Genomic DNA, 18,914 nt, shown 5'->3' with positions numbered 1-18,914 from the left:
CCCTCACCCTTCCGCACAGACTCGTACTGTTAATGTTACGCACATTCCGCACTGCTTCGGCGCGCCTCACTCAACAGCGTCGAAGCCGCTGCATTTTTTGTCCGCAGTTGACTCCCGATAAGGCCCATTCGCCTCTTTTTTCAAGGGTATTTGTTGGTCAAACATGGAGGAATAAAGCGACCACGCGGCACACCCCTAAGATCGCACGCAAGCATTCGGAGCTGGCCGCATCCACAAAGCATCCACAGCTAAAACAGCAGTATGCGGCTGGGCATTCTGCGGAGTCCACGTCGAAAACTTCACAAGAATCGGGCATAAATGTAAACGAAAACGATATCTCTGACACTATTGAGAAATTAGAGCAAGTGGAGAGTGGCGACAATGATGCAATTGGAAGAGTGTCAGAAAAAATACAGGCACCAGATCTCGAGCCCGGAGACTTGATCGAGATCACAAAGTAAGCAGAGTAATCTATTAGCGTATTGAGGGCTCCTTTACTAATGGGCACGTTACTTTTATTTGGGGAAACAGAGGCTCCTACCACCACATAGGCATTTTATTAGAGAAGGCCGACCGTCAAAAAGGGACCAAGAATACGACTTTGCTCACGAACCGGTATAAATTTACACACTTGACGGGTGATATTCAATTCCGAATTCCTGGATATGCATTTTCTAACGAAATTGCGCGTTACACATCGAAACCACTCACCCTTGCGGATCTAACCCAAGAGCCACTCGATGAAGGAGTGTTCACGGCTCTGGCACGTTTTCAACGAGATAGCCGGGGAATCATGGCGTCGAAATATGTTGCATTTCAGAAGCTAGTGGAGAAGTTGGAGGAGGAATACCCTGAGGACGGTGGAGTCAAGACGGTGACCGTCGATGAAGTTGCACAGAGGCTATATGATACACCCAACCCAACATCGATGCAGCTATATGCCGCCTATAAGCTGATGACCCGAGATAATATGCGGTTTGCCCCAGGACGAGTGATTTGGAAGTCGCGGGAGTACGAGATGCGAAACAGGGAGGAGCTAGGGACTCTGGAAAGGGTGGTGAAACTCCTGCGTGAAAACTCGCCCACCCTTCACCATTTTCGCGACAAGGCTCAGCTCTTAATCTCGAATCGCAAAGATGGCGGTGCGCTAGAGCAGGGGATTGAGTTTGATGACCACGACAGGCTCTACATTCAGTTCCTAAAAAACTTCATTAACGACAGCGCAGATGATCTATGGAGTCCCTATACCGTGTATGTTCCGCAACTGATCAAACCCGTCAAAGCTGCAGATTACGAGAGGATAGACCGCAACACGGTAACGAGGTTTCTTCGGGACATTGGCGTTTTCCCCGAGTGGGAGAACCCCCACGTCTACAGCCGTACGATGCCGCTCAGTGGCACCGGCCTCTCAAAGCAGGCCGATCGCGACGCCGAGGACGGTGGGAAATGGTCAAGGGAGCTACTCAACCACTCTAGCTTCACTTTCCACCCTAAGGGGAATTGTCCGAGAGCCACCCCGTTAATTAAACAGTCTGGCAGCCCGTCGGAATTTTACTCGCGTGATCCGTGCGAAGATATCCGGTATGACTTTGGTGATATGCCGGTTTATACGATCGACGACCCAACCGCCCAGGAGCTGGACGACGGCCTATCGATTGAGCGCATAGGCGACGATGTCTGGCTGCACGTGCACGTTGCCGACCCAACCGCCTACATCCCCCCCACCCATCCCCTCTCCAACATAGCCAGACGTCAGGGCCAAACCATCTACTTGCCCGAGCGCAGCTATAGCATGTTACCTCCTGAATTGAGTAAACAACGCTTTAGTTTGCGGTCGGGGGTGCCTGAAGGCCTACCTGTGCTAACATTTAGCGCGAAAATGGGCCGGGATGGAAACTTGGCCGATATAACCATTCGCCCCGGAGTGGTGCGGCGTGTGCTTACGCTCAACTATGATGATGTGGACGAATTCCTGGGTTGGTCCGCGGTGTACGGGGGAAGAGAGAGGTCACGCCGAATGGAGCAGACGCGATTTTCGTATCCAACGACCTTTGCCCCTCCTCCTGGCTCCAAGATTTTATCTCCTATCGATGAAGAAATGAAGAAGGACCTCTTACAAATCCAAAGCTTTTCATTGCAGCATGCCGCCTATCGCTACCGGTGCGGCGCGTTCAATTTCTCTCTCCCAGCGCCGATCTTACATCTTGACCCATCGCCTCTTCCACCCACGCCACCTTCGCCTCGATCCCCTCTCCTCGGAGTTCCGCCTCCTTCCATCCACCTTGCGCTTGACCGCTCCTTTTGCTCCCCCTCACGCCTCATGGTCGCCGAGATGATGATCATTGGTGGACGCGTGGCCGCCCGCTTTTGTGGCAGTAACGGCATCAACATCGGTTACCGTACCCAGGCGGACCCATTGGCCGAGCATCGGGCTGACGTCGAAAAGGTGCTGGTTCATCGCGACCCATTGTCTGGGATGTTGCCGGCTGAGAGCGTCCTGAATATTGTGGGTGCTTTTCCGGCCGCAGACCTGACAAGCAATGGCCCAGGCTCCCACTGGATTATGGGCATCAAGGATGGGTACACAAAGGCCACCTCGCCGCTACGACGATATCTCGACCTGGTCACACATTGGCAGATCAAGGCGTCACTCCTGGGCGAAAAGCCCGCCTTCTCCCTTGAGGAGATCAACACCATTCTCCCACACGTGCGTGAAAGAGAACGCCGCATCGCCCGATTACAGACGTTGAGCAATCGGCATTGGATTATGCTGTTGGTGCAGCAGCTTCTGCGGGAGGAGGAATTAAGAGAACGAGTCTTCTCGATGACAGTGCTTCAGCTGGATCTGGGAGGCGCATGCCTTGGAATCGTGAACGAGCTGACTGTGCATACGCGTGTGAGCTGGGAGAGAACGGGCGGCAGACCATTGGCCGTTGGCGAGACGGTGCCAGTGCATATTATGAATGTGGATGCGGACCTGAGATTTGTCGAGGTGGAGGTGGTTGGATCTTAGATAGCATACCATCACTCTTGTGTGTAAATCATTCAAGTTTTTTTTTTCACATTTACTAGACTTTTTTACTACTGTACAGAAGCACCCTTATTTGCCCAAATAGAAGCCCTTTCTCTTCCACGTTCCATCCCAAATAAATTAATGCTCATGTCTTTATTGCTGCACTTCCGGTTTAAATTATATACTGGATGACATAAATGGAATAAAACAAATATAATACACAGGGCAGTAGGAATTATGAAGTCTATGTGGTTTTAGGCGCGTACTGTTGATATTTGATCAATTTTCTCATACGCCTTGAAGGGCGTGTCTTTTTCCTAAGTCTGTCGTAAACGGCAAGCTGGGATCCACAGTTGGGGCACGTGTGGCTGACATCCCTTATGCCGTTGTATACAAAGGGTGCCCAAACAAAGAGTGGGTTAAGAATGAGAACCCCAGCGGCCGCCAACCAAACGTATTTCCCGGCCTTATATTTAGTCTCCGTAACGACCACCTTGCTGCATTGGGGGCAGCAGAGAAAAGCGCCTTCAGCGCGAAGTTGATCCACTCGCACTAATCGGCTTTCGTCGTAGACCATGTTGGGACCCTGCCCGACCGGGACATTAGGATTGAACATGGAGTCGTATGAAGGTGGGGGTCCATCTGGGAGAGGCATATTTGATAAATATGTGTTTGGCGGAGGGGTATTTGGCGGCGAAGGCCGGACTGGCGTTACCAAAACTGCAATTGCTCGTCGTCGTCTGCACATTTCTTTGCTGTTGAGGTTGATTTGGATTTGAATGCAATGAGAGAGGAAGGGCAATTGCGATTCATTATATACTAGGAATGGGTTCTTGGCAACAGAATATTCCTACCGACTCACGGCTATTAGATCGGTTCAAATCGTCCAATTACGGAAGTGGCTTCCTCTGCTGCCGACGTGAATACATCAATATCCCTTTAATATCCCAGGAGGTTTTGGATTGTGGCAATTTTGATTGGTTACAGGATAGAACGTGCTTCAAAGAAAATTCGAAGATCTCCAATAAATGTACTCTTCTCAGATGTATATACAATCCTCCACGTGATCCATTCCTATTACAACCTCTCGCAAATAACTGATTAATGCACAAGCCGAGGCGTTTTCATTCGAGGCGAGCATTTTCCAGATTTCTTAGCGCTTTTTCTATGTCTTGGCAATTGAAGCCATCCTGTATATCATTATTAGCAGTATATCATTGTTACTTTTCCTCCCTCTTGTTTCAGAATTCAGCTCTGATTGACGATATTTCAGCCGAGTGAAGGGAGCGGTTTAGCCTGGTCTTCAAGTATCGGCTGCTTTATCTGGAACTTCTTTGTGATTCAACCGGCTCTACTTGAGAAGTTGTGTGTGTATAGGAGCTTTGCCATAACACAGACTATTACATTAGTCTGTACAATACTTTGATTTTTGACCTGTTATCATTTTTCTGGCCAAGTTTCATTTATAAAACCTGGTGTCATAGGATTGACAAGATTTGCTCGGAATAGAGAAGTGTTGCGTGGAGATTAGGAAATGTGGAGAATAGGGTTGAAGAACTCCCTTAAGAAAGTTTGAAACTTGTTACTAATAAAAATAAGATCTTGTTGCTTTATACTCCAGAAATAGAAAGAAATAATGCGTTATATAAGTACGAAGGAAATAAGAAAATAAGAAAATATTGCTAATAGAATAGATGGAATGGCATAATAAGAACAACCATTTCAAATATCGCGCAATTCTCGACAAAAGATAAATAATGTTTAACAAATGTAACACTCAAATTCAAGAATTGGTTATCAGACAGTATTGGGGTTGAATCAAGGATTAGGTCTTCGCTGGTCGATGGGTTAAATTCACCACGGCCCATAACAGTAGGGTTGAAAGGTAAGGGATCGGATGGGAATGCCTAGTGGACGATATTATTTCGTTTGAGATGCTAGGAATTATAAATGGATGTGAAAGTGTAATTGGATTCACATGAGCTGCATCAGTCCATAAACTCTAGTAAATTAATACCATATGTTAGACTTGGAACCTTTCTCCTCTATACTCGTGTATCTAAGCTTGAACTAAAGTTAAAATAAACAAGGGAATAATTCTGCAAATAAAAATAGTTGATATGTGAGCGGCAAATGCATTTATTAAAAGTCGAGAATAGAACAACAGCGCAAAAAAAAAGAGAAAATCAAAATGGACAAGATAAATAAGTAGTTAGGGTAAAGGCAGTATTTTTTTTTTGTCTAACGGGGCTCCTCTTCCTCATCCTCATCAATCAGCGCGTTCTCCTCGTCGATTGCAATGCCACGGTATCGTTCACTGGAGGAACGCTCCTTGAAGCACGGCAGATTGGCAATCAGTATCAATGCCATGTCCTATTATGACCTAGTTTAATATGTCATCGTGGGAAAGTGTAGCAGTTTCGATCTATACCTTGCAAAAGTCATATGCATTAGCCCAGAACTCCCAGTGTGGCACCTAGCAAGTAAATTATCATCGGGGAAAATTAGTGTTTGTCCAGTCTTCTTGCTAACATAAGGGCTGGGGGTTAGGCATACTTGTCGAATTCCTCGTTCATGATGAATGATGCGATTGTACGCAATGCCGCCAATAAAGTACACTAAAAATGCCAGGAATAGGCTAAAGGGAGACGGAGGGATTAGCATTTCTCTTCTAGGGACAAGGAGTTATGGATAGCAAGGATTGTCCCGAAAGATTATGAACGTACATTGTAAAGAACAAGCCCCACCCGCTCCCTCCCACCGCACGCTTTGTTGGACAAGCCGCAGAAGTATGCCACTCAAACCAGTAAGCACAATCATCGTATTGCCCAACAAAAATAGGCTTTCCGAGGCTATCCGCCACGGGATTGCACGTGAAGGAGATTAATGTAGAGCGATGTTTTGCCGAATTATTGGGGCATTCGTCTCCATCCTGATACTCCAGAAGCAATTTGTCGCCACGGAAGAAAGGCTTGGTGGACACCTTGCTATGAACAAATTTCCGAATCAATCGTGTGGCAAGGATATGTATCGGAACAACCATCATTAGCCCCTACCCTATAGAAAATCCTTTTATGTCCGCACGTTGGTACGCGGCTACTCCCTGAGGATTCTTTAGCCCCGTCTGGTCGTAGAGCAGCTCACGACATACATTAATTCGAAAGGTATAGCCGAGATCGGCGCCAGAAACAATCCAGTCCTCGCTAATGTAGCCAACGAAAGAGAATGGAGCATTAGAGGGGATGAAATCTTGGCAAATTACTTGGCTTACCCGCTTTCCTTCTTCAAAGGGCTCAAATCATAATAATTGTCGGTCCCATTGTGGACGGCCGTGCAGGGCGGATCCTCTGCGAGTGCAAAGGATGCCATCGCCGCAATAGTAGCTGAAAATAACACTGAGACACGCATCTCGTGTACCTTTATTTTCGAATATATCTCTCTATCCACTGACACTTCGATTGCACGGACTTTGAGCCAAAAAACATAAAATAGTGACGTCTTGTCCCGTAAACTTTAAATTGATGAAAAAGAATCGTGGTGTTGTTCTCACCCATCCTATTCCCTCAAGGTAAGGGACCATAAACTCTGTAGATTCGAGGAAGCTAATTTTTTCAGGCATCGTGCCAGAGTTCCAATATCTAGAAGCGATATGCGTCATGCGTCAAAAACAAAGGTGTATCTCTTATATTTCATATTTTTACACTACGCCTAAAAGAAAAAAAAAATAAAGAAGGGCCATTTTAAAATCCTTGATTAGAGTTTGCAAATCCAGAATCAAAATCCATCATAGTTAAGGGCGCCTCCACTCCCATTTCGCTTTCAGCAAAAGCGGCCGGGATGGGGGGAATGACCGGTTGTGCGGGCTCATACATGCAAGAATATTCAGGCTTGAAATCGGTGGTGGGCGGGTATGTGAAGTTGTAGTTGTAGGTCTGCTCGTGGAGATGCCATCTCCCGTATCTCCGCATCACATTGCTTTCGTCGAGAATCTCACCTTCGCTCGAGGTGGTTCCCTCGTCGCTCAGCAGCTCTTTGGGCAACTGCATTGGGTCGCCCAGTTCGACGTTGGAGCCAACCACCAGCTCGGCATAGACATTGTAGGACCGCATCTCATTTACCGTCAATCGCATCCACCCGCGAATCAGCTGGCCCGCATTCACTGCAATCGGTTCGCGGAACAAAAATCGAACCTGTGACCAATGCGTGCGCTCTGCCGAGGGCGCAGTCGTAAGCACGATTGTTTCGCCTGCTTCTCCGCGAGGTGGCTCGAAAAATGCATCAAACCATCCAGCAATGCCATGAATAATGCCAGTGTAGTTGGCGAGCCATGTGAAGGGAATGACTATGTCGTGTAGTTGCTCAAAGGTGATTGTGTAGAAATCAATTACGTGGCCGGTAGGGCTCGGGTAGGAGAGGAGGGTGCGGTGATCGAACTGGCCGACAACGGGTTGGCCTAAAATGTAGGTTCAAGGGCTGTTAGAGTCATTGCATTTCCAGGCAAACAGCCACCCTCCGAAAATCACTTACGGAACAGTTCGTCTTTAGCATCCGGGAACAGCGGCGAGAGATCCACCCCATAGAATGACGTACTCTCCCAGAATCGAGCCTTGCCCATTGTCTCCGTCCAGAGAATGGCATCTGTAAAGGGTGCAAGATGGATTGTCCCCTTGGAGGGAAACAGAGCACCCCCCGGTTTTAAATAATGATCACGCGCATACACGTAGCTCTCAAGCTATATACATGATTACGATATAAAAACTATTAAGCTCGCATTCCCCATACAATTATCGTACCATGCGCTCGTGCACTAAAAGCACGCCAATGGGCTCTGAAATGATGGTATCAACTTTCGGAATGGGTAGGTCGGGATCCTCGATTTTTGCTATTGAAGCAATGAGAAGGTTGATTAAGTTCCGATCCCAACTTGATATGAGAGGAGCACTCACCATTAACCACCTCAATTCTGTCCTTAAGAAAAGCGTTTTTGCCGGTAGTCGATGCCTGTTTGACAAGCTTCTTTAGGTTCGACGCCATTTTTGAAGCCTCGACCGCATACACTTTCTCCGCACCAGCCTGAACGGCGAAATACGAAAGAATTCCCGATCCTATGGAGACCACAAAACATTCTACGTCTAGCATCAAAGCAACAAAATATATAGATGGCAACATATATTACCAGCACCCACATCCATCACGATCTTATTATTGAAACATGAAGCCGATTTGAGTAATATGGCAGATCGATACGTGGAGGTACGTACAGAGTCCTGGAGCATGTTTTGCTATATCCATACAAAAGAATGGATAAGAAAAAGAATAAAAAAGAGAAAGTTGCAACAACATGAATGAGTGGTTTGTTCAAAATATTCCGTCCGAAAAGAGCATCCCGGTACCTGATGTTGAAGCATAGAGTAATAACCAAAGTAGGCGGGATCTCGACTCTCATTCTGCATTGGCTTTTGGCTCGATGGAGTTTTCTGCTCTGCTGCCTGTCGATTTTCCTTTTCTTCTTTTACCGCGTTCGACATAGTATTAATTGTATATGATGTTAACTATGAAACAAAGGTGCGATCCCTAATTCGATAATCGCGTCGAACTATGGAGAAATAAGTTTAAATTCTCGTGTTTACCGTGACTGCTTTCTCTACTAACAATTCAATAGGTTTGAAACCATTTTGATTCTGTTCACCATCATCATCATAAGGTAGGAAAGGCGAGGGGAATACTTGGAGGGTACGGTTGGTATACGTTTTTTTTATAACATTTTTATTTTAATCAAAGAAATAATGCAACATAAAATACGAGAAAAAAAACGAATAAGCACTTTACGCAGACTCGGTGGCAGCCTTCTGAACGATATCGACAATACCACCAGCGGCCTTGATCTTATCTTCAGCGCGCTTTGATACAAAGCGTGCCTTCACGATCAAGGGCTGGTTCGGGAGACGACCCTTACCGAGCACCTTGCCATATCCAGCACGGATCGTGTCAACGACCGGCACGATATCAGTCTTGCCCTCGTACTTCTTGCGGGTCTCTTCAGGCACCAAAGTCCAAAGCTTGTCGATATTGACAACCGGGCGGAAGTACTTGTTCTTGGTCAGGTGGAAATGGCGCATACCGACCTTACCGAAGTAACCGGGATGGAACTTGTCGAAGTTGGTGCGGTGATGGTGCTGACCACCAGCAAGACCGCGACCTCCTGGATGCTTGCGGTGCTTACCTATCCAATTCGAGCAAACAGGTCAGAATTTTCAATTCAATCAAAGATAGAGATATAAAAAATATAATCGATCGCAGCGATCAAAGGAACAAAAAAAAAGATCCATTCCACTTACCGATACGACCGTGACCGGCAGAAACGTGACCGCGCTTCTTCCTGTTCTTGTGGAGTCTGGTCGGCTAAATAGCACCAAGAAACCATCGTAAGTATACATTGTCAGATTCTTTCAGATGAATAGTCTGGTTCACGATTCCCATTCAATAAGCCGATTACTCCCAACTTCATACAAGCATAGGATATCTGACACGAGTATCTAATCCAAGTCATCCATCCATCCATCCATCCCCACAGACACTCAACTATGCATGAAGCCTTGGCTTATGTTGGCCATCTCTTGGATAACTCACCATATTCAACGATTCAAGCAGAAAAGAGGAAGAACCGTAGTTTCACCCCGAGACCAAAGAAAACCAAGAGGGAATTTTCGAGCTGCGCCACATTCATCATGAGTGAATATTCATTGGAAAGGCTGTGATTATCCAAATATAGAAAGCATCGTAAATTCATACACTTGGGACATTTCACATTGCCCTCTCATACATTGGTGACAAAAATTTTATTTAAACTCCATGGGGTTTTTCCTTATAATATGTACTAAAGATGAAGCGATTATGGTTGAAAACAGAAGTTATTAGTATGGTTGATTGATATAAGTATAAAAAACTACAAAAGTCGAAAGCTACAACTTGACAATATAAATATTGCTTTTAATCGTCCCCCTTGTTGACGCGATACTCATTCTTCTTTCTATATGCCGCATTCAACACCTTCTGCACTCTCTCTACCAACAATCTGTGTCTTTGGCTGTCGTATTCACTATTTAAGTGTATTCTTGCCATAGAACACACCAAGCCTTCTACTTCATCGCCTTTTTGCTTATCCATGACTTGTGCCTTCGTATCCCTGACATTACTCTTCGGAACATCCGAGATAGTAGAGTTATTAACGGGCCGTGCATACGTATGCATCTTCCTGCCACCGGTGTTCATTGAGGTCTGCAGTTTTACGCCCATATAGGCCGCGCCTCGAGCAAACGGCCTTGGCCCACCGAATTGTCCAAAAATAATGGAAGCCTGTTTGGTCTCCTCTTCGCGTTGTTTGGAGTTCGCTTTGAGCTGAGATAGCAAGTGAATAATATTGTCGTCTTCCTCCTCCTCCTTCTCCTCGGCGTCTTCCTCGCCATTGAGGGTTTCTTTCGATATGAACTCTTCCCATTTGACTTCAACTTCTGAATCAGGGCGTGGCATCTCCGACACGTCAAATTGCATGTCCTTTAGCGTCGTTTCTACCCTCTCTGTTGCGGCAGCGCCGCCCTCTGTACCAGGGGCAAAGTCAATAAATTCTTGGATCATCTGGTCTGCCCCCTTTGCGTCTAGAGTATTGGTGATGTTGGATAAGTTGGCCTCTATAGATTCCTCAGCCAGGTGTTGAGTAAAGAAGGCATCGCACGCTGCATTAAACTCTTGGGCGTCCTTCTCTGAAATCACACCATCCACCTTCACAGGGGGGTTTTCCATGCAATTGATGTTCTCTGTTAAGGCAGTGAGCCACCGATTCAATTCGTCAAGCTCCTGGTCATTCTTTACAACCTCCGCCAACCGATCGTCCTCTAATACGAAGTTGGAAGCCAAGCTGTCTAGCCTATCCATCATGTCTATACAAACAAAGAGTTAAACCAACTTGCCATCCATCGGGCTCAGCGTGGGATAATTTCATTACCTTGATCATAGTCCGGCTTGATTTTTTTGTTATGGACCACTTCGTTTAACAGATCGTCAATGGTGAATTCGTTGTCTAGAGGATGCTCAGCTTGAGAGTCGGAGTCTATCGAATTATACCCGCGCTTAACGCCCTTCTCTTCTCCATTTGTCAGCGAGCCGAAGAGATCCTCTAACACGGACCTTGGAGATGCAGCTAATACAAATGGGAGGAGTATAAGAAATCATTCAATTAACATATGATTTTCTTTACGATCATTCAAGCGAAATAGCTTACTTTCTGTAGTGCTGCTTGTGGGTGAGAGCAGAAGACCCTGAGGTGATTCTCCCGACACTATGGTGGGGGATACGTCGGAGAGAGAAGTATGCGGGGGGGTGAGTGGGTCGTAGTGATCAAGTTTCTTGTGGTCGGCTTGGTCCGGGTGGGATTGCTGTTCGGTGTGAGTGCGGCGATGTTTACGCACGTCCTGAGGTCTTTTGAAGGACTTCTTACATATCTGAAGCGAAATTGACCGTTAGTGAAAAAAGCTTGTATGAAGATTGGATAGAGTGCAATTTTACCTCACACGTGAAAGGCTTTAGCGGTACATGCACTCTAACATGCGAAGTGATATGATCGCGTTTTGTTGTCTTTACATTGCATCCTTTCCATTTGCACTCTAAACAAAGATTTCCCAATATCTTCCGACCAATATGATCCTCGCAGAGATGCACGTACATTAGTTCTGCATCGTCAAAGTCCTGACCGCAGCCACTCCAGTGGCAGATAAGTGACTCTGTTTGGGACACCGGAGAGTCATCCCTCGATGTTGACATCGGCGAAGAGTTGGTGGCGGTAGAGGGGGATATCACCGAGGTGGAAGTGGGAGGAGTTGTAGGAATAGAGGGAGTTTGAAGTTGCCGCAGTAAAACAGCGGATTTCATTTTAGTGGATATGTAAATAAATTAATGGAGAAAATAATGACAATATAGCTCTTGACAATTTTAGTTGCCGAGAATTGAACGATGTTTGTATCAGTGAGAAATGGAGAATTGAAGAAAAGTAAATGCGAGCTTGAATAGATAGACTTGGCTTAGGGCTTGGCGGAGAGATTGGAGAACGTCATCATCCCTCCTTGCATTTTCCTATTGGAGTGCAATTTGTGACTTCTGAATTTGGAACACGTTGCAAAGCTCAAAAATAACTTCCATGCGATGTCAATCTTTCCTACACAAACAGCCATGCAACGACTCGGATGCAAATTTCTACATTGCAATTCTTGCTATTGCAGCGCAAAGCTGGACTAATTCAATACTTTGCACACAAACGCGCAATGATCTGTTTATCTCATTTCTCGAGCAAAGCGGAAGAGGATAGAGAAAAAAATTAAAAAAGGGATCAATAGCAGCAATCCGCGATTTTTTCTTCAAGTGGGAAAACAATCTCAGTTGGACTAACCACTCTTAATTTGCGACACAAATAATGTTGATCCAAGTTACTCACAAAATCAATTAATCAATTAATCTACACAGGCCCAAACCCGCCAGCAAGTCGGATATACAATCTCTTCACTAAATCACACACTGCTCCCTCTCGCGATAAGACGTCCTTCTTTATTGTTCATGACTTTGAAAATATCATTTTAAGCTTTTTCTGCAGGCCATCACCTCGAATCAAACATAAACAACTCGAACCCTTAGAGTCGACGAAAGCTTGCGCACCACGCTAGCCTGACACTGGGGGACTTATGGGCCGCATCCACGGGGCATTGAGTAAGCTTTGGCGCCACTGTGAATAGGGCAGGAGAGGGAGCGCTCCAACCCTTCTAGCTAGAACGAAAGCAACAACTCATGGAATTGATCTGTATACAATTACGTCACCCTCCCTTCACATTCGAACAAGTCTGCACGCCCAATGGAATCGGCTCCAGCTGGGAGATTGATTTCGAGAGGATGGTTGCACACACGTTGCATTGCACAGCTTGTGTTTCGGAAAGCCGCTCAATCTCCTTGGTCTCAAATTTTTTCCTCTTTAAATTTCCTCCTTTTTCCCTTCCCTAGTGTCAAGCCGCTGCAAGAATTGCGTGTGCCCCTGTGCTTCCTTCTTGCGGACTCGGCTTGTTCCTTTGATCCTTTGCATTCTTGATCCATTGGAATCTTCCCCATTCTCCCACGCGGCTTCATCCCTCAATCTTGACCCTAGACCGAATAAACATAGCCGTAACCTTAATTCGTTAGTTGAAAATGTCCAAACTCCCCCACCTCAACCTGCTCCTGACGCCCTCGGAGCCTACATCCAATTTCTCAATTCCTAGCGAGTCTCCCCTGCCACCAGCCCAACCGCATCAGCCATTCACATCCGTGCTTCATCCTTCGCTACCCCCCTTAACTTTTAATGGCCACTACCCGCCGGCTTCATTACCTATTGCGACCTCTCCTGCGCAAAGTGGAGAGAAACACCGCATCATCCTGCCCCCTCCTCCGGCAACTCAGGCAAATAGGCATGATTTTGAGGTAATTGCACCAGCTCAGCGGTGGAATGAAAAGAGCGGACCTTTGCCTGCCCCTGGCCTCAGCGAAAATAGCGAGGCTTTGGCGTATTCGCAACCCGAGCACATGACTTCTGTTCAGCAACTCTCGCCTAGACAAGTGCAGCCACATTCTCAGCTGCACCCGCACCCGCACCCGCAATCGCAACTTCAATCGCAGCCGCAAATGCAACCACAACCACAACTGCAAGAAGAATACGACACCTACTCGACTGGCAAAAAACGGCCTTCCTCACCTGTTCCCCCCCAGAGATCCTCTAAACATTCCACTGCCACTTCTCCTGTCAGTAAAAGCAGAAACCCCTCCTCTCCTCTACCCAAGCGACGCAGCCGTGGGCGCAAGCGCACTTCGGAGGAGCTTGTGGAGATGCACATCTGCGCAGACTGTGGCAAGGGCTACAAGCAAGCGGAAGCTCTAACGAAACACAAACTAGACTGCGGGGGAGCTGCGGAGAGAGAGCTACAAGTTATGGAGGTGAGAACGACTTTTCTTAAAAGATGATGACCTCACGCCTTATAGGACTGATTTTTTGTAGGCTGCCCGAATCTTGATGGCAATGGCAACCGCATCAGCATAAAAAATGGGCTGCTCCTCCATGGATTTATTCTGAAACCGAGTTTCTATACTCTCGTTTTCTCGTATTTGAATTTTGCTCTGCGTATGTGTGTGTACCGTAATTTGTATATATAGATTTGACTCCCTCTCCCCAGCCCCTTACCATTTTACCAATGAGTTTTTATTCATTTTTTTCCCCTCTTATATTTGAAACAAAATAAGACCAAGTAGTTGCCTCCAGTTTCGTATCAATAAAACGAACTTTTAACGCGACACCACTAAAACAGCCGATGGCACTAGCCCTAGATCTCGCAACGATTTTTCCAAATCTGCTCCCTCTAGAACTCTTCGCGGAAATGTCGTCGAGAGTTTGAATGGCGGAGGACAGTGACTCTCGACCCACTGGTATACCTCACGAAGAGGAGCATCAGCACAAAAGGTTTGAGTGAGAGGATTACCACCTCCCGGTGGAAGACGTATTTGTAGACGAGCCTCTTTATAATCTTTGCTGGAGGTGGGAGCTGCGGGAGCGGTTGCCCGGACGGGAGGAGCTTGCGGTGCTTGCTGCTGTGCTTTGGCTTGTTCTCTCTGGAGATGACAAATAGAAATCTTATTAACCTCTCATTTTTGGTCCCATTTCACATCAGTTTAACCTTCATCTGTCTTTCTCTGCGATCTGCCTCAATTTGGGCTTTCACTCTCTCCTTTGCCAGTCGATCCTCCTCCTTCTCTCGCTTCCGCTCCTCCAGGGCCTTCTCCATCTCCTTCTCTTTAAACTTTTCCCTAGCCTCAGAAAGCTCTTTACCGGTTTTACGCCGAATTTTTTCTTGTTGGCGGCGCTCTTCCTCTTCCTGCGTCTGACGCACAGCCCGCTTTTCCGCCAGTTTCGCGCGCAGCTCGGCAAGCTTCTTCTCCTTTTCTTCCGCCGTAAGCGGTTTTATGGCTGTAGTAGACTCGGCAAAATTGGTATGCCCGGTCTTGATTGCATGGCGTTCGGCGGCCGATGCTATAATTGGATTCTGAATTGTAGCCTCCATCGTAAAACGCAATTAACGCAGAGAACATCCTACCATCACGAAATAGTTTCTGACAATCGCTACACATCAAACTCTGAGCAGTGAGTTCACTTGGTTGCACTTCACCTTCTATTGAATTTCACCCACGTTAGATATTCCAATACATAATCTCACTCAACCCCACCTACTCCCCAATTTACCTTCGTTTTCTTCATTCGCTTCATTCTTAGATTCATCCACATTCATTTCAGAAGTAGATCCCTGCGCCGCGTCGGCTGATCCCATCGGCGTATCTTCGGCATCTTCAGGATCTTCAGCGTGAGCAATCAGCCTTGGAGTATTGTCAAACACTTGAAAATTCAAGCTCCCATGAAGAGGAATAGAAAGGAAAACTTACCAATCCATGGCGGGCTGAAGGCCTAATAGTTAAAATGGATGAGAATATGGAATAATTGGATTTGAAATGTTTGAATATGATATACCTGCTCCTTTAGTTTCTCTCAATGCTCGCTCCCTTATTAAACGGAAAACGGTCAATTTCAATTAGTAGAGGAAAGGAGATACGTGACTCACACTTTGCTCTGTGGAAAGCCCATCTCTATCAACGTTTCCTTATCACTCCGGGAAGACATTGCGGTAATTACTCAACGTGTATTGGCTGAACTGGGTAAGAGGCAGAGTATAGAAGTCTATGGAGCGAATAAAGACGCATGTTCCCACCTTGATCACAGTCACATTTTGATAGTGCCAAAGAGCCGCATTTCATTCACTTACAAATTCTATTCGCTTTTAACTATTAGAAATGACCGCTCTCTCCTTAAGGATGCCCACATACAAATAGAGGCGAAGTAAAAGCACCACCATATTAAGGGCATGTAATTAAGTATATGAATTCCAAATTTTTTGATTTAGGATTACTTGATCTTTAGTATTATGGTGAGGTTGGTTAAAAGGTTTAAATGAAACTATGCTTCAGTGAGTTACAGCGCTCTTATTAAGTATTGGATTATTCATCCCCTCTTACGGTGATACTATTGTTCTTTCCATCTATTTTACAAAATACATAGTATAGAACTAATAATACTTAAAATATAGAAAAAACAGTGTTTAATTTAGGGGGGAGGCTGACTTAATTGTTTGTTCTCTATATTGACCTAAAAATCACTCGCCAATACTAATAAGAGGATGAAGTGAAACAAAATAGGCCTTACGCTATGGTTCAATAAAGGCATTTTTATGAGAAGAAGGGATGAGGTAAGGTTGCAGTCTATTTGCTACGGTTGTAGAGGCATTCATAATCGTTCGCCAGGTATCGGACATCTTGTGGTGTGCAATGCCATAAGATAAATATATATATCACTATATCTATATTGTCTCTTGTTTCTCCATTTTATAAATTTAAGGCATTATTATTACTTGGTCAATGATTAGTACCATTTGCGTGTCAGTTTTGCAATTTAGGCACCAGGGGAAAACAGGCGTCGCAGAGGTGCGTGACAGAGAACATGTAGCCATGGCATGGGGGTTGATAGAGCGGGGAATACACATGGCGCACGGAAAATGTGCATAGATCACCCCAAGGAGTATATGCCCGTGTTGATCTTTTCACTTTCCAATCTCTCAATATTCTGGAAGGATTAGATAATCTGCCTTTAACCTTAAATGAGCTTTCGAGTGACGTAAAAAATCGCCTCGATCTTGTGCGATCGCAGTGGCTCCAGATTTGCAAATTGCGGAATTTTTGACTAAAAACCCCGGCTACTACATCTACTTTCGTACAGCGCAGATTATGAAATGTGAAACGTGACATACTTTTCCTTATTTCTTTTGCCACAAAACAATTTCTCCATATTTTTTTTTTTCCTTTTGTCAATCGTAGGCTATTCATTTCTGTACTTATTTTTTAATAAAGCTTTCTCCCTCTTGTAAATCCAGCTCCTCTTTTGTTGCCTTTTCTACTATCCCCTCCTACCCTTCGATCTTCGCTGTGTCTCTGCTCCCACCTTTTCTCTTTACCCCCCAACATGTCCACCTCCATAATATCAAAATACAGCTCCCTGGCTCTAAACACCACGCAGCAAGCAACAACCGCCTCCAAAGTTTGCTCACGCGTTTTGCAGAATACTTCAAATCTCTTCACTCCTGTTCGCCTGACCTCGCCCAACTCTTCCATTACCCTTTGGAAACCTTTCCCGACACCTTTAAATAGAGATTTCAGAAAAGAGGATTTCGTGTTAATTGAAATTCTTGGTAAGTGCCGGTGACCTGTTTCACGCGTACACACGACGGGTAGATTTAAGCTTGTTTTTAGGCACCGGAACCTTTGGAAAGGTTTACCTTGCACAACTAAAGGGTGATCCATCTGGTAATTATTATGCAATGAAAGTGTTAAGCAAAGCAGAGGCCGTGCGACTGAAGCAAATCGAGCACATTAATTCTGAGCAAGTTATATTGAACCAATTGCAGTTCCCTTTCATTGTAAATCTGTAAATTAACATAGCAATTAGATTGGAGTTTGGTACAGCTCCTCTAGTTAACGGAAACTCATTGAGGATATTTATAACTAGATATTGTGCCTTCCAGGACGAGTATTCTCTCTCCATGCTTCTGGAATTCATGATTGGAGGCGAGCTCTTCACCTATCTTAGACGAGCCGGTCGCTTTTCCAACGAAGTTGCGCGGTTCTACGCAGCAGAACTTGTACTAGTTCTGGAATATCTGCACGAGAAAAGCATCATTTATAGAGACCTTAAGCCGGAGAATCTTCTGCTGGATGAGAAGGGACATATAAAGGTGACTGACTTTGGGTTTGCTAAGAGGATAGATGGGCGGTAAGTAAACGGATTCTCAGTGTTGGCCGTAGTCCTCCACAGTGGATCATATATATGTGTCATCCTAGAACTTGGACACTCTGTGGTACACCGGAGTATCTTGCCCCTGAAATCATCCAGAGCAAGGGCCACGGTAAGGAGGTAGACTGGTGGGCGCTTGGTGTGCTTATTTTCGAGATGTTGGCTGGGTAGGTATCCTAGGCTTTAATCAAGTTTGATCACTGAGTAGACTAATTCCCTCTGAAGCCATCCGCCGTTTTTTGATGAGAACCCTTTCGAGAATTACGCCAAGATTCTTGCAGGGCACATCAACTTTCCCGATTATTTCGACCCACTCGCTCGCGACCTCATTACACGTATACTAGAACTCGATCATACAAAGCGTCTAGGCCGGGGAGGAGCGGCAGAAGTGAAAGCACATGCATGGTTTCAAGGAGTAGATTGGAAAGGTCTATTGAATAAGGAGATAAAGGTACGGGAATAAATCCGAAAAACTTTGGCTCCACCCCACGCTGACTTATTCTATTCTTTCAGCCACCCATCATCCCCCGTTTTAGACATCCAGGGGACACCTGCAACTTTGAGAACTAGAATCCTATAATCTACGGTTTTTCTTAAGAATGCAGTTAATATCCTTATTGTTGCCGTCCATTTTGAGACGCGTGTAAATTTTCATTTTCCTTAAGGTGTAATAACTTATCGACTATCCTTTGTATTGGATTTCCTTTCTGAACATATAATCTGTATGTAGATACTACTCTCCCTCTCCCTCCTTTAATCATCACTCTACTTTATGATTTAATTAGCCTCCTAGAAGGAAAAAACTCGAGAACATATATCGAACGGAATATAAACATACAAAAATTTGCTAAATAGCTTATATTAGAAGACCCATCAACCCTTCATACATGGCTCCATGGATCAAAAGAGCAGAAACTCTTGGGTTTCGAATTTGTGGCTTATAATCCA

General features: G+C 45.5%; 9 protein-coding genes across 9 annotated transcripts; 3 read left to right on the top strand and 6 right to left on the bottom strand.

Annotated features, from left to right (window-relative positions):
* Nucleotides 1–32: 32 nt before the first annotated feature.
* On the top strand, nucleotides 33–3,013 carry VTP21DRAFT_2169 (uncharacterized protein; the record flags this gene model as incomplete). The annotated part of the gene is made up of 2 exons (XM_069392334.1): nucleotides 33–457; nucleotides 532–3,013. The coding sequence occupies 2 exons, from the start codon at nucleotides 33–35 to the stop codon at nucleotides 3,011–3,013; spliced, it is 2,907 nt and encodes a 968-aa protein (XP_069250746.1).
* A 244-nt stretch (nucleotides 3,014–3,257) lies between these two features.
* VTP21DRAFT_2168 (uncharacterized protein) lies at nucleotides 3,258–3,761 on the bottom strand (the record flags this gene model as incomplete). The annotated part of the gene is made up of 1 exon (XM_069392333.1): nucleotides 3,258–3,761. One exon carries the CDS (start codon nucleotides 3,759–3,761, stop codon nucleotides 3,258–3,260), a length of 504 nt encoding a protein of 167 aa, XP_069250745.1.
* Nucleotides 3,762–5,254: 1,493 nt separating this feature from the next.
* On the bottom strand, nucleotides 5,255–6,421 carry VTP21DRAFT_2167 (uncharacterized protein; the record flags this gene model as incomplete). The annotated part of the gene is made up of 6 exons (XM_069392332.1): nucleotides 5,255–5,386; nucleotides 5,445–5,489; nucleotides 5,570–5,684; nucleotides 5,740–6,000; nucleotides 6,070–6,216; nucleotides 6,285–6,421. 6 exons carry the CDS (start codon nucleotides 6,419–6,421, stop codon nucleotides 5,255–5,257), a joined length of 837 nt encoding a protein of 278 aa, XP_069250744.1.
* A 332-nt stretch (nucleotides 6,422–6,753) lies between these two features.
* VTP21DRAFT_2166 (uncharacterized protein) lies at nucleotides 6,754–8,541 on the bottom strand (the record flags this gene model as incomplete). The annotated part of the gene is made up of 6 exons (XM_069392331.1): nucleotides 6,754–7,466; nucleotides 7,541–7,745; nucleotides 7,807–7,895; nucleotides 7,960–8,118; nucleotides 8,190–8,295; nucleotides 8,407–8,541. 6 exons carry the CDS (start codon nucleotides 8,539–8,541, stop codon nucleotides 6,754–6,756), a joined length of 1,407 nt encoding a protein of 468 aa, XP_069250743.1.
* Nucleotides 8,542–8,838: 297 nt separating this feature from the next.
* Nucleotides 8,839–9,646, bottom strand: VTP21DRAFT_2165 (60S ribosomal uL15 domain-containing protein; the record flags this gene model as incomplete). Its single annotated transcript, XM_069392330.1, has 3 exons — nucleotides 8,839–9,236; nucleotides 9,352–9,415; nucleotides 9,644–9,646. 3 exons carry the CDS (start codon nucleotides 9,644–9,646, stop codon nucleotides 8,839–8,841), a joined length of 465 nt encoding a protein of 154 aa, XP_069250742.1.
* A 357-nt stretch (nucleotides 9,647–10,003) lies between these two features.
* On the bottom strand, nucleotides 10,004–11,938 carry VTP21DRAFT_2164 (uncharacterized protein; the record flags this gene model as incomplete). Its single annotated transcript, XM_069392329.1, has 4 exons — nucleotides 10,004–10,950; nucleotides 11,016–11,210; nucleotides 11,292–11,511; nucleotides 11,576–11,938. 4 exons carry the CDS (start codon nucleotides 11,936–11,938, stop codon nucleotides 10,004–10,006), a joined length of 1,725 nt encoding a protein of 574 aa, XP_069250741.1.
* Nucleotides 11,939–13,237: 1,299 nt separating this feature from the next.
* Nucleotides 13,238–14,120, top strand: VTP21DRAFT_2163 (uncharacterized protein; the record flags this gene model as incomplete). Its single annotated transcript, XM_069392328.1, has 2 exons — nucleotides 13,238–14,017; nucleotides 14,079–14,120. 2 exons carry the CDS (start codon nucleotides 13,238–13,240, stop codon nucleotides 14,118–14,120), a joined length of 822 nt encoding a protein of 273 aa, XP_069250740.1.
* Nucleotides 14,121–14,362: 242 nt separating this feature from the next.
* VTP21DRAFT_2162 (uncharacterized protein) lies at nucleotides 14,363–15,746 on the bottom strand (the record flags this gene model as incomplete). Its single annotated transcript, XM_069392327.1, has 7 exons — nucleotides 14,363–14,686; nucleotides 14,752–15,104; nucleotides 15,169–15,243; nucleotides 15,315–15,445; nucleotides 15,512–15,533; nucleotides 15,597–15,628; nucleotides 15,688–15,746. 7 exons carry the CDS (start codon nucleotides 15,744–15,746, stop codon nucleotides 14,363–14,365), a joined length of 996 nt encoding a protein of 331 aa, XP_069250739.1.
* Nucleotides 15,747–17,138: 1,392 nt separating this feature from the next.
* Nucleotides 17,139–18,536, top strand: VTP21DRAFT_2161 (uncharacterized protein; the record flags this gene model as incomplete). Its single annotated transcript, XM_069392326.1, has 6 exons — nucleotides 17,139–17,364; nucleotides 17,426–17,600; nucleotides 17,682–17,945; nucleotides 18,014–18,133; nucleotides 18,192–18,417; nucleotides 18,480–18,536. 6 exons carry the CDS (start codon nucleotides 17,139–17,141, stop codon nucleotides 18,534–18,536), a joined length of 1,068 nt encoding a protein of 355 aa, XP_069250738.1.
* Nucleotides 18,537–18,914: the final 378 nt, after the last annotated feature.

Source organism: Calcarisporiella thermophila (genome assembly GCF_041956535.1).
Source record: "Calcarisporiella thermophila strain CBS 279.70 unplaced genomic scaffold VTP21scaffold_13, whole genome shotgun sequence".
NCBI lineage: Eukaryota > Fungi > Calcarisporiellomycota > Calcarisporiellomycetes > Calcarisporiellales > Calcarisporiellaceae > Calcarisporiella > Calcarisporiella thermophila.
This window is presented reverse-complemented; position numbering and strand designations above follow the sequence as displayed.